Source organism: Aythya fuligula, chromosome 15, assembly GCF_009819795.1.
Source record: "Aythya fuligula isolate bAytFul2 chromosome 15, bAytFul2.pri, whole genome shotgun sequence".
NCBI lineage: Eukaryota > Metazoa > Chordata > Aves > Anseriformes > Anatidae > Aythya > Aythya fuligula.
The window spans coordinates 11,280,593-11,294,401 of NC_045573.1; the positions used below are offsets into that span (position 1 = coordinate 11,280,593).

The window sequence follows — 13,809 nt, forward strand, 5'->3', positions numbered from 1 at the left end:
AAATGACTCATCCCTGAGTTCATCAGAAAGCGTCTAATCAAGACACTTAATGACCTTCTCGGTACCAAAAGGCCGTTTAATTCAGATGAGAGGAATCCTGGCCATCATTCTTCAGCAGCTCAAGTGGAACACAAAGCAGAAACATGGCACACACCTAACGGTGAAGGGACCACCCCTCAGCATGCACCCTGCAGTGAGGCTGGGGGACCCTCACCGGGCACCTTCCTGGGACAGATGCCTCAGTGCAACGCAAGCGCCAGGGCACAGCCCAAGAGCCAGGTAAAAGAGCAGCAACACACGGGCAGCCCATGTGGATGGCCTGAAGGATTGCTGACTTCCAGCTCCACTCCAAAGCTCAAGAATGAAAAATGTCCTCTAGCAAGCAGGAGCGATTCACCCTCCTGAAGGCCCACGACAGGGAGCTCTGTCTTCTCAGAGAAAGGACCCCTGTCTGTATAGACATTCCAGAACAGGAAGCCTGAGGCTTTTTTTCTTTTTCCCCATCCTTTTTTTTTTTTTTTTTTTTTTTTTTTTTTGGAGTGGACTCAAAGGAAAACCAACCAGCTCCCTGTTCTTCCAGCTTGTCTTCCATGGTCGTGTAACTGCTGACGGTGGCTGACTGAAAACCACAGCTCATCACCTGATACATTTCACGTTGCCCTCCGGTCTCCCCACACCCTCGAGGCTCTCACCCCACAGCAAGCAAGCTGAGCAGCTCACTCTGGGGCTGCGGCACAACACTGGGTGCAGGGACCCTGATTTGTGCAGTTCTGGCCAGTCCAGGGAGGCTGAACCACACTGTACTTAACGTTTATTCCAAACTGTAATAAACTGTCAAGGGCAAGAAATTTGCACCTTCTGTCCCAAACACCAGCTCTGTAAGCACCTGGTTTCAACACAGCTGAGAAATTTTGTCTGAACGCAGTTTGCAAGACAGGTTCTGCAGACAGAAAGCCATTTACAGCTGCTGCTTCGAGGCAGCCAGTTTGCATCTGCATCAGGAAAGGGACTGTTCATCCTAACGCAGTCATCGAACAAGATAACATGCTGGAACAAAAAAGGCAACCAGAAGTCAGAGCAAAACGATTTTTAGAGGACAAAAGGGAAGACCGTCTGTCAGTTCCTCCACACTGGGAGCTGGTTCTTGAAAACGGGGTAGTCTAAAGTACCATAGAAGTGCCTGAGGAAGAGGAGGGAGCACCAAAAAGCCAGGAACTGAACGATGCCTGGAGGAGGTAAAGCTGGAGAAGATGAGGAGCTTCAGAGCGTAAAGTTTGGGGAGTGGAGGACAAAAAGACAATGCAAAAATGCACTTCTGCAGCATGAAGCACAAATCTAACCTTATCCGTGATTATCCCTCCTGGATGACAACGCACATACTGCATGCTCAGGAACAATGGTGACAAGGAGGCCGCTGCACGGTGTGTGTACTGCGGTGAGGATGGAGGTCACAGCAGCACGGATGGCAACAGCCAAGTTTCCAAGCAACACAGAAGAAATCACAAGATGTGGGAAGAATCCAGACAAATCGAGTGAGTAATTCTCAGACCTGACAAGAGCTCCAGCAACGAAAAGGATCACTGCCAACAGGCGCAGGAATGGTGGGAGGAAGCTGGTCAGGTACTGAAAGTCCCCTCACCTCGGTCAAGTTTTAAATACAGCACTGCTCTGTGAGAACGAGCGACCACCAGAGATCCCACTGCTCTCAGTACATGATCTGCTGAATTCCTGCCTCTTAAGGCCATGCAACAGATTCACATCAGCTTGAGCTGACCTAACCTGAAGAGGATTATCCTTCACACAAAGGCAGGATGCATACTGGAGCTGTCAGGGTATTTAAGAGTTTTTCAGGAATCAGGGTGTCTCCCAGACACACTTGACCAGCTCACTCCTAACTTTTACATTATCTCTTCTCTTTCTCCAAGACATTTCAATTTGATTCTTGCAGCACAATCACTACCAAGCTTCCTTTCAGAAGCTTAAACTCTTAGCCACCTTAGCAGTTTGCAGTTGCTTATGTTCCTCCCTCTGTGCAAGACAGCATGCAATTACAGTCTTGATGAGGCTTTGCACAGCTTCTGTGCATCACACCACACGGGGCTGGGCTAAAGAGGGCTCTGGAACCCTCATGTTCTCCTGTCTGCCAGTCTCCTGTCTTCCCCTTATTATGTGTGCCTCAGTCCCCTGGGACATCTCCAAAGATACGATGGACACAAAAAGGAAGCCTGTGTGGGGAGAAGACATACACAAGACCCCCCAGTATCATAATGCATACGCATGTGGAAATCCAGCAGTTTTCTGCCTCTGGGTAGGACACAGGGTAAAAGATATCCTTCCACAGCACAACACACACAACCTAAAGCCACTGGGCAGCGTGGACAAACAGACGTGCTTCACATTACTAACACACACAGTGCTTAAGCTCACTTATGTAAACCTAATCTACTTGCACCTGTGCAGAGATGGAAACATCAGTTCTGTGCTACACCTCGCAGGGCTCTGCCAGTTCTGTATTCAAGCAACAAACACATGCAAGGCAGGAACGTATATGGAAGCCTGGATCTATACATAGTGCCTGACTCCCAGAAAAGGACAAAGAGACCCACACAATTGCTCAGCCAGCCCCGTGCTGCTGTATTTGTTCCCCAACACACCCAGCTGCACAACATCTAGCCTAACATTAAGCAGCAGCTCGCTGCCTTTGCTTGTGTTATCAGAGCGAACCAGCAGAGATCTCGGGCTCTTGGTGAACGAACATCAAAGCTTCCCGTTGGGTACAGCTGGGTATCTGTGGAACACCAGTAAATGTCTTTAATTAACAGGAAACAGGTACTCACGATCTGCTTCTGCTTTAATGGCTTCACAGAGTAACTGCCATCAACGTGCTAGGAGGAAAAAAAAAAAAAAGAAATGCATTAAACAGTCAAGGTGTACAAATTAAGACAGACTCATGACCAAAACTGACTGCTAGCTAAGGGAAGGGCGGCACATGCATCTAACCAAGACAACCTGACTAGCAGTCATTCCCAGCAGTGGAATGGGATGTTGGCATGCTCCTGGTCCTGTCCAGCGCAGAGCTGGATGGACTTGGCTCAGGTTCAGCCTGGCTGAGGGGGACTGGAGCACACACAAAAATGCACCGGCACACCGGATGCTTTCAGGTTGCAAGCAGTTCAACTGGGTGCGAACACTTCTTCAGCAAGTCCAGCAACATTTGGCAGGAGGTATTTGTTAACACCCTAGATAACATCCAGAGTCAGAGCCACTCCTGAGGCCAGAGCCCCAGGAAAGCTGGGGGTGGCAGGGGCTGAGCAGACTTGTCCACTAGATGCAGTCTAAACCAAGTGCTCCACATCAGCACCTTCAGAGATGCAGTGACCACCTCTGGCGTTTCATTTGCTCAGTGGCAGCAGGCACAGCTGGACCAATCCTGCATATACCCGGTGTTAGGAAGTGTGCTGCTATTGTCTCCATCACCCACAGGGGCCAAATAAACCCAACCCAACTAACTCTTCCCCCAGAGCACTGAGAGCAGGGAAGGAGACTCAGGGGAAACTCCAGCAGGCCCTGCTGGTGTGAACAGTTGCAGACATGCAGCTGTTTGCTGAATTAGTTTCAGGAGAAAGAGACAACAACATTACACCAAAAGACAAAACATTGATGTTTTCCAGGCAAACACAAAGTGTCAAGTGCCAAGTTTCTGCCTTTGAGAGACCTGCAAGGCCAGTGTCAAGGTTGCTATTCTGCTCTTAAAGATGCACACGAATAGCAAGCTACCAAGGCCTGCTGGTCTACCAGTTCTCTGAGAATGCTCCAGCAATCAGGAGCAGTGCTTATTAGCAAGAACCTCCTCTGGATTTATGTACCTACACTTCAAAAGCTGCAGTTATTCTAAGGATGGGGAATACATTTTAATTAAGCAGGGAAGAGAAAACTCAACAAGCACTTTGCCCTCTGACCTTTAATAAAAGCAAAGATTTGGATCTTGTTTTAAGCATTCAGCTAAAAGATCAGACACAAGAATTGGACCCACTGGACAGCACCTCCCTCTCACAGCACAAAGACAGGAAAAATAAGGGAAGCAGCTTCATTCCTTGAACTCAGACCTGGACACTGGACATAAGACAGCACTGAGGGAATGGCCTGACCAGCTTTAGTTGGTTGCATTTTGTTGTATTTTTGTTCAGCTCTCTGAACACAAAGGGACATTTGCCATCATCTCTGTGTATCCAGAGAGCTCAGAAGCTCTGCATGGTCCATGGAAATTAGCTATAATCCTTGAAATCCTTCTTGCAGAGCTGGAGCAGTTCAAGCCACTTTCCAAACTCATGAGTCAGAAGTTTCCAAAGCTTCACTTTTGCCCTCATATTTAACACATTCCCAATACTCACCAGACCACTCTGCAGGGATTGGCACTGTTTTCCTGCCCCTGAGCCAGCTGCATTACTGTTTGCTCAGGGTTTACAGCTGTCTGGGACTGAAAACATTACTGAACTGGAAAACATCACAACAGCTACAACAATCTCCAGCATATTTAACATGTACAGGTCAATGTGGCACCCACTCATATCAGTCACAGCCCAGGTGCTATTTTTCACAACTGTGGGGACTAGACTTTCTCCACTGGAAGATGCCTTGGGGACAGATATTTCTGTAAGGCACGATTATCAAGTGCTGGCCATGAGATGCTACAATGGGAAACTGGGACAAATCCAAGTCCAAGGGAGAGCTCTGCTCCCTGACCACAGAGGCTGGGCTTACTTGCTGCAACAGCACTAGGTTTGGATACAAGGAAAACAACAATTAAACACACTCCTTGTAAGGAAAAACTATACTTGCATTTCTAGATCCAGAACAATCTGAAAATAGCTACAACCAAAAATCTCTCAAGGCAGCAGCCAGAGGAACACAGGTGAGTTTCACAGAGGGGGAAGGTAAACACATATGGAATACTTCAAAATCAGGTTGCAACGTGCAGGAAGCTCGTGGTCTCATATGCTTTTCTTTCCTCAGAAATGGCTGACCATTTCAGAGACCTGGCTGACCTTTTGCAGGGCTAGGTCTCTGTCTACAGTGCCGTTCCACCAAGAGGGCTTCAAACTCTACAGCCTTGGCCAGTGCCTGCTGCCCACACCGTCCTCTCCCAGGTGCTGCTGAACAATGAGTGAGGGATTCCTGAGTGCTCACATTCTTCGGTATCAGCTGGATGAGGCAACCAGAAGAACAACAACCCTGCCCTAGTTCCAGGGGTGCAGCAGCTGCCCATCTCATTTCTCACAAATCCCTAATTGTCTGGAGTAAGTTCAACACATACTGAGTCCAACAAAAAGAGTGACTGGAACACTCAGGGCACCTTGCAACCACAGGGCTTCCTGAGGACTGACTGTGCTTCCCAGGCCTTCTGACTCAGCTTGTCACCATCCACACTATCCACCTGGGAGGAGCAGGATTAAGACCTGGCAACTTACTCCTGGACATGGCAGGAACCAAGCAGACCGAGGAGAAGTCAGCCCACATGCCAGCCTAGAAGCATAGAGTCCCTACCAGCACAGCATTGATGCTGCTTCCCTCTACATGCCCAACTCTGCTCCAGCATCTCTTGCATCATCTTAGGACGTCCCTATATGTGTCACTTGCCCAGGACACATGTTTGCAGTATTACCCCAGAGACAACATGGAGTGATTATGGATCTTTTAACTGTTTGCATGGTCCAGGTACCATGGGAAGAGATATTTATCACTGCCTGTGCTTAGCCTCACCGTGTAGGTGGCCGTCTGCTACATATAAACACGCCACTGAAAAGCGGTAGAGTCCTAAGTCTTTAAGCAGGATGTAACCTAACTCCTTAAAAGGGCTTGGTCCTTAGTTTACACTAAGGCCAAACGATGGTGCAACAGGCTCTGGACACAGCAGATCCAGTTTTGCAAACTGATCACAAGGCCCTGGTAAACTGCATGGTAGCAGCCTTGGTCAACACTCACCACTTGCAAACATCACAGACAGCAAGGCACACCCTCTCCCCACACACAGGAAACACCAGCTACCATCAGCTGACTGACCAGCTCAGGTACAAGTGATAATTACAGGCTGCACAGCAGTTGCTGCAAGCAATTATTTGTACTACAATAGCAGCCAGGAACCCCGGTCACAGGCCAGGACTCCATTGTGCTAAGTGGTATATAAATACAAACTAATGACCCATGGAAAGGTTTACATATACAATTACATGGACAGAGGGAAAAGAACTCATTTACCTTTTCAAAGGCAGCCAGAAGAACATGGGCGTGACCTGTCACCTCAACCACCACTGCAAAGAGAGAACAGTTCTGGTTAAGCCTTGAAAACAACACAAACACGGCACCATCATGAGCTGAATTTTTGTCTTTTTACTAAAATGGACTAAATTGTCACCTATTGCATCCTCATCTCCTAGCAGTTTAAAAGAAGGAGGACCTGGGGTACTACACATGGGTCAGCCTCACCATGATCCCTGGGAAACTGATGGAACAACTAATCCTGGAAACGATTTCCAGGCACACAAAGGAGAAAAAAAGCCTCAGGAGCAGTCAACATGGACTCATCAAGGGGAATTCATGCCTAAGCAACCTGATAAGCTTCTATAACGAATGACCTGCCTGATGGATGAGGGGAGAACAGTGGATATTATCTTCCTGGATGTCAGTAAGGCCTTTGACATTGTACAACATAAGACCCTCAGAGAAAAAACGCTGAAGTATGGGCTGGACGGGCAGTGAGGTGGGTCAGAAATCGGCTGAACAGCCAGACCCAGGGAGCAGTGGTCAGTAGCACAAAGTCTAGTTGTAGGCCAGCAATGATCAGAGTACTCCAGGGGTCCATAGTGCATCCAGTCCTTTTAACATCTTCACTAATGGCTGGGATGACGGGTTAGGGTGCATCCTCAGCAAATTTGCAGACAACACAAAACTGAGAGTGGCTGGGTCACCAAAGGCTCTCGCTGCCATCCAGGCGGACTTCAGCAGGCTGGAGAAATGGCTGACAAAAACCTGCAGAAGTTCCACAAGTGCAGAGTCCTGCACCTGGGGGGGAACACCAGCTGGAAAGCAGCTTGACTGAAAAGGCCCTGGGAGTCCTGGTATACACTGAGCTGAATGTGCGTCAGCCGCACGCCTGTGCTGCCAAGATGGCTGACGGTGCTCTTGGCTGCGGGGTGAGGTACCGCCAGAAGGCCAAGAGAGGCCTTACCCTCCACCCAGCGCTGGTGGGGCCACACCAGGAGTGCCGTGTCCAGTTCTGCCTCTTCCTCCCCAGAACCTCGCCTTCAGTTTGGTTCCCCTCACAGTTCTGAGGGACAATGAAACCCAGCAGGACTGTGGCGGGCCCTGCACAGACATGGCCTTCGTCTACCTGCCTTGGTTATATCGGTGCAACAAACGACACCGCTTTGTTTCCAGAGGGTGGAAAGGGAAAGTAAAACAAAGCTCAGTGGGGTTCTGCTCCTCCCTCGTATTCCTGTTTTTAATTACCTGAATATGTCACAGAGATGAATAAATCCATCTGGTGTAACAACAATTGGCAGCCCTTCCAGCCCTGGTACACACCACTTTATTACCACCTAATCCTACATGCTTGTAAAACCTTTATTTCTCATATCATTTTTGGACAGGAAAACATCTCTGTCCAGTTATCTGATTTAATCCCCAGTGACATATATCCTGCCTTCCCTCTTCTAACCTTGAGACCTCCCTCTGACAGCATTCAGAAGGGGCTGTCAGAGCTTTCTGGACTGCATTCGTGGCACCGTCTGCACACAAAAACACAAGGAAACACAGGTGCCAAGTAGGGGAAACCAAGGCACAATCTCAACTTCTCTGGCTGAAGACTCCAAAGTTCATTTTAGCTCCAGCTGATTGGACTCTTTTGCCTAACTACACTCAGACTCATTGTATGGGAATGGGAGGCAGAGGTCTTGGAGGAGTCACTGAAGGAGGGAAAGGTATGTCACCACCTTGCCCCACCTGGGCCTAGGGGAACCTGTGCTCAGCACACGCAGAAGAACGTACAAATGCTGCTATGAGTTCTGTGCCAGGAAGGTAAAAGCTGAAGGAAATGACTCATGTGATGTCTAAGAGGGATGGGAGCTTCATAGCTTCTTTTGGGCCTCCAGAACAGCAGAGGCAACAAGGGGAACCATTCACTGGATTTTGGCACAGAGACTGTGTTTGGAAACAGCAGAACATGGGATAAGAGTCCAAGCCTGCAGTTTTGCTGGATAATTCACTGCAAGAACGGTCTGACAATTAGGGTGCAATCAGGAATGTAACAGCACATAGAAAAGAGGGCTAAAGCTGGGAATTCAGCTGCAAGCTCCCTCCCTGCCAGCCAAGAGCTAGTCTGTTCTAGCTCGCTCAGTACATGAAATTCAGGACCCTGACTGAAGTCTGAATAGCCAAGAAGAGATAAGAGATAATGCTTCCCTTCATATCCCACTCACTCACAATGCATACAGCTGGAGGTGCACGGCACCTTCCCTCCATTAAGGATTTCCGTACCTTTTATTGAGAGCAATTCCACTGCCAGGAATGGTGAGTGATAATATTACAAGCTCAACTTCAAGGAATGCAAACATCTTCTGTCAGAATTCAGTCCAAACCAACATCTTGCTGACTGCTGTTTTAATTTGCCATTCAAATTTATTTAACACAAGTAGTTACAGGCTGGCTGTAATTTCCAAGGTACTCCAGACACATAAGGCCAGCTCGTTCCAGTCTCACCAGTTTAAAAAGAACCAGAATACACAACAATTTCCTCCAATCTCACTTGAGTGTCACATATTTTTGTGCTGATATTCTTTCCAGGAGAGGATTTAAAAGCAGTTGCCTTTCCAGGTTATTAAAATAGATGACAGCACACTATTGGCTTAGAGCAGACATGGTATGTGCATAAATGTATGCTTCCCATGCTGCCTCCTGTTCTATTTTTGGTCTTTCTAGAATTGCCCACCATAAGAAAGTACAAATATGTTGGCAAAAGCTCAATACACAGTGGAAGGTGTTTTATATCTATGGTCAAGAAGTATATATATGTATATGTACGTCAGTATTATTAACAGTGCCTGAAATCACTAAAAATAGATGCATTTTAAAAGTAATTTCTTTTATGTTGCACTATGCTTTGTTAGTCATACTTTAAATTGGCTCATCCAGCTCTGTTTCACTTTGCTCAGAGGACTGTAAAATAATGCAGTTCGTTTCTGGTCACTTTCACATAAGAAGCAGAGCACAGTAATTGCAATAAATAATACAATCATCAATGGATTTTTTCCCTTTCTGAGGATGCCTGAGGATTTTAAGGACCTTTCTTTTTCTCTGGCCTTTCCTACCGGAAGGCCCCCCAACCCTACAATTAGCTAGAGCTTTTACAAAGATAACTTACACCTCACAGGGGGAGAACAGACCGACTCCATCCTTGCATTATAATTCTACAAATGTAAAACTCAGAGAGAGGGAGTCATTTGTTCCAATTTGGACTGGGCAATGACAGCAGAGCTAGGACCTTACCCTAGGTCTCCTAAACACTATTCCACCACTAACTAGCTGGCCATTTTTCCTGTCAAAAACGGAAGTTTTCTTTAAAAGTATGTTTTTATGTAAGAGTCTGTGGTTAGACAGACCCTTTTAATTAAGTGGGATTTAAGGGGAATTTTTATTCTGGAAAAGCTACCCAAACCTTCGCTGTTTGTAAAATGTTTTCACTGTTGGAGAATGAGGCCTTCCCTGAAGGGTCACGTAACCTGCAGGAGAGCCAGAAGAAGTCTGAGCGAGAACAAGCCATGCTTACCATCCCCTTCATCCACCACCGCTCGGATGACCACAGGAAACACACCGCGGTCCAAGTCAAAGTTCAGCTGAGGGAAAAGAAACAAGTCGAGTTTAGACAATTCACACCAAGCTGAAGACTCGCAATAGCGTTAGCATCAAAGGAATGAAGTTACAGGATATCCAGCTCTGACCTACAAGCTCTGAGATAACGAGACTTCAGCAAGCACTACAGCTTAGAAACTTCCTCATTATTTACTGATGAAGTAACCCTTTCTGCAGGGCCTACAATCCCTGGTATCAAAGGAACACAGTGAATTCCTGATAGAGCAGGAAGATGTGAAATTCAGCCAACAGCTTTTGAAGGAAGTCCACTAGGGAGATGACACTAAACACTAACAGTGGCTAGCAAAGCAAAGGATCTCAGCCTGAATTTTCTCACTAATTCATATATCCTAAAAATCTCCTGTATGATTTGTAGCTGGACAAGTTGGTCAAAATAGACCAGCAGTACACATTATGCTCTCTACACTAAAAAACAAACAAAAAAAAACACTCTTGCATGAAGTTCTTGAAGATGTAGAAGGAATGTTGAGCTCACACCACATTTTAAAGAAGCATCAGACTGACCTCCATCTCTTGGCATGTTATGAAATTCAGATCCTCGACCTTCTGATGGACAAAAGTGAGAATTTAAGATCTCACTTGAGTGCAAGGAAACTAGGCTCAATTTCTTCCTTTGCCTTGCACTTCATAAGCTCCATGTGATCTTATAAACACAAGAAAAATGCAACCTTACAACACTGTCCTAAGACAGGAATGGATTGGCTCAGAAACTGGATTTCTGGTGTTTTTTGTTAACTACTGACTTGGTTTTCTCATCTTATCTCTTGCTGAGAGAGAAGATGTCATTTCACCGTGGTGCTCCAGGCTGTCTGTTTTCAGTTTCTCTGTGAAAACTGAGACTCAGTTCAAAGCACCATGGCAGTGTTCAAGTAGTGCTTTAGAGCCTCCTGCTCCTTCCCTATGCCCTAGCACCATTTGTGGTGCCATTTCCTCCAGCCAGCCTCTCAAAAGATAAATTATTCAGATAATCTTGGTCACTGACACAAATGGAAACCCAAAACACCCAGACTAGATATGATGCAAGGCAACCCTCACTGCAAGCCTTAGTATTGCTGAAAATGGTTCCTCCTCTAATGAACTGCAATCGAAACGTTCACCCTGAAGTGAATGGTGACGGTACACAGGAACACGATACACCCTGGCATCCAGCACCAGGTGTGCCGTAGCTCATCACCTGCCTGGCTGCACCTCGGGCTTTGGACTACAAGAACCTGCCAGCCTTCCATGGGACGTGTGGGAGAAGAGGAAATCCCGAGGTTACCATTCTGTAAACTACTTGCTGCAGAAGCTGAGTGGCCCAGAGACACGTAACCTGCACGTGCCTGTTCTAGGAACAACGCTTAGCTGCATTATGAAGCTCTGTACATGCACACATCTGTTCAAATGTGCATATCCAATTTCAAATGGAAAGCCCGCACTGGAAGACCTTATGGGTTGACCCTTGCTGTCTCAGCTACTCTGCAAACCTGAGGGATACTTATTTTCATTCACTGTATAACGATTTTTTTCTTCCTTCAAACTACCAGAATCTCCTTCCAAAACAGCAAAGTAACACAGAGAACATAAAAAGCTCATTTAACCTCTCAGTACTTGTTAGAAGAGATTCATAGAGCCACTATTTTCTATTTTGCATTTTGGAACTCTTATAGCATGCCAGAAGGAAAATAAAATTCACTAAGGACGATGGATTAACATTGCTGCAAGCTTATGGCTTTGCTTTGCCTTCTGCTCTGATTTATTTTTGTAAGACAAAAGTTACTTTTTGTCCCCTTGAAGAGGAAGTCACATCAGAGTAAAGCATCCAGTTGTGGTTGCTTTATGACAAACTTTTTCATTCTCAGACATTCTCTTCGAGGGTCCATTTCACAATCATTTTTGGGACCTGAAAATAACTGTCAACACAAGCCTTACGCTACAGTCTGCAAGCAAACCAATATGCTACAAAAACAAAGTAAATTGTGTTTTTATAAAGTTTTTCCACATAACAACTCAACGTAACACTATTTTCCGTTCTGTTGGCCAGCCAAAAACTACATCATATGTGAGCACTGCACTGAACAAAAATATGAACGAAACCTTTATTATTTTTTTGACAACACTAACAATGAAGTTGGAAAGCAATCTGAAGCATGTAATTGTACCCAGCTGAAAGATAACGCTCTGCCAGCTGTCAGATAAAAGTGCTGCATTTCAGTGGACAATTAGGAAGATTTAGCATTTTACTGGACTTAAGAGGAAAAAGAGTAACACAGCCAAAATGGGAGAAGAAACTCTTCTGATTCACGCTGCTTGTTCCACGTTTTCTCCACAACCAGAGCCCCCATAAAACCAACGAAAAAGATCAGAGGATGCAGCAGAATCAAGCAAAAGGGACTAGAACCTTACTTTTCCACAGCATCTCTCCCTCTAAGCTATTAAAGGGACATGACTTTGGCACTCAAATTAAAACCTTGCTGGCAGGAACAAAAATGAAAGTTAGTTTTCTCAATTTCTTTACAAAGAAAGGGATCTGAGCTCCTCCTTTTCAGCTCTCTCAGATGACAGAAGGGGTTGAAAAGCAGCTCCTCCAGGCTTTTGTAGGCTGAACTTGTGAAATCATATATTGGCAGAGAAGCCAGGACATCAGGAGACCAGACTCTGCAGGCTCTTGGTAACCACCACAGCATTTGTTAAAGCGCAGGACTGATTCTAGTTAAAACTGTAAATCCAAGACAATAGCTATTCAATCTTTTCAAAATACATGAAAGATGACTTTTTTTTTTTTTAATAGGTAGCGTTTCCTACCAGGGTCCACATAGTCAATGCCCTTATACAGGCCTGGGAGCAGAAACGAGCACTGTATCAGTTTTGACCCAGAAGAGGGGTCTGCAGGAACAAATATATTATCAGTAGCTACAGACCGGCTCCTCTGCATCAGGAATGCCGTAAGGCAATGTTGCACAGAGCAGGTCAAAGACCAAGGCCTCCCTGCCCTGTGTAACATGCAGGGGAAGCCCCTGAACCAAAGTCTAGAGGCTCAAGAAGCAGAGAGTTACTGCCTGGGTTGGAATTTTGAAAAGATATCAAAATTAACACGACTCCACAGACCTTGCTACGTAGCAAAAGCCACAGAGCTTAATTAAAAACAAGCCTTCGCCTGTTTGCAGTTATAGGTTAAACTAAAGTGAGGAAGGCATCCCATTATTCGGTATTAATGCACCAGTGAATCTGTCCTGGAAGGGAGAATATCCCCCCACAGCACAGTGCTGCTTGCTAATAACGCAGGACACAGCCCTTAAACAGGACTCTTACAACAGCAGTCTCCAAGCTATTTTGATTTTTCACTCCCATCAGTAAAACAATTCTGGTCACGCACTCCTAATATATGTGTGCTGATTTATGAATTATATACATTTGCTACTGAAATTCTTCTCACCCCCCAGTGAATTGTCTTGCACGCACCCCATCTTAGAATCTGGTTTAGAGGACCAGCAAAAAATAAACAAAAATCAAGACAGAGCTTTTCAGAGCTTCTAGCAACCCTATCCCAAGGTAACGGGGAAATATTTAGCAAATGAGCAGGGGCACTTTTGTTCCCATAAGCTCTTTGGCTGGCAGGGAGAACAAGGCTGAAGAGCGGCAGGTTCCTCTTGGAACAGCTCCAGGGCCAATCTCTGCAGTCTCCCTCCTACGCCAGCTGTTGGGACGCCAGCTGATCAGTGGTATTAGAAATCGCTGCTTTTGGTTTCTTTTCTTTCCTGTTTGCCTCACCTACCTGCCAAGTTCCCAGGCAGCGTTTGTATCTGCTCTTCCCATGGCCCTGTTTGTCTCGTACCCACAAAACACACTACAGCAGCTGTGAGTGTGAACATTTCAGCTACACCTCAGTGACACTAAGTGGAGACA

General features: G+C 46.1%; 1 protein-coding gene across 2 annotated transcripts in view; it reads right to left on the reverse strand.

Moving 5' to 3' along the window:
- The window catches only part of MGRN1 (mahogunin ring finger 1), a 50,881-nt gene that overhangs the window by 13,549 nt on the left and 23,523 nt on the right, over positions 1–13,809 (reverse strand). For both annotated transcript variants that reach the window (XM_032197521.1, XM_032197522.1), the window contains exons 6-8: positions 9,821–9,887; positions 6,256–6,308; positions 2,838–2,885 (exon numbers count right to left, since the gene is read on the reverse strand). In XM_032197521.1, the coding sequence (XP_032053412.1) occupies positions 2,838–2,885; positions 6,256–6,308; positions 9,821–9,887 (168 nt within the window). The remainder of the gene's footprint in view (positions 1–2,837; positions 2,886–6,255; positions 6,309–9,820; positions 9,888–13,809) is intronic.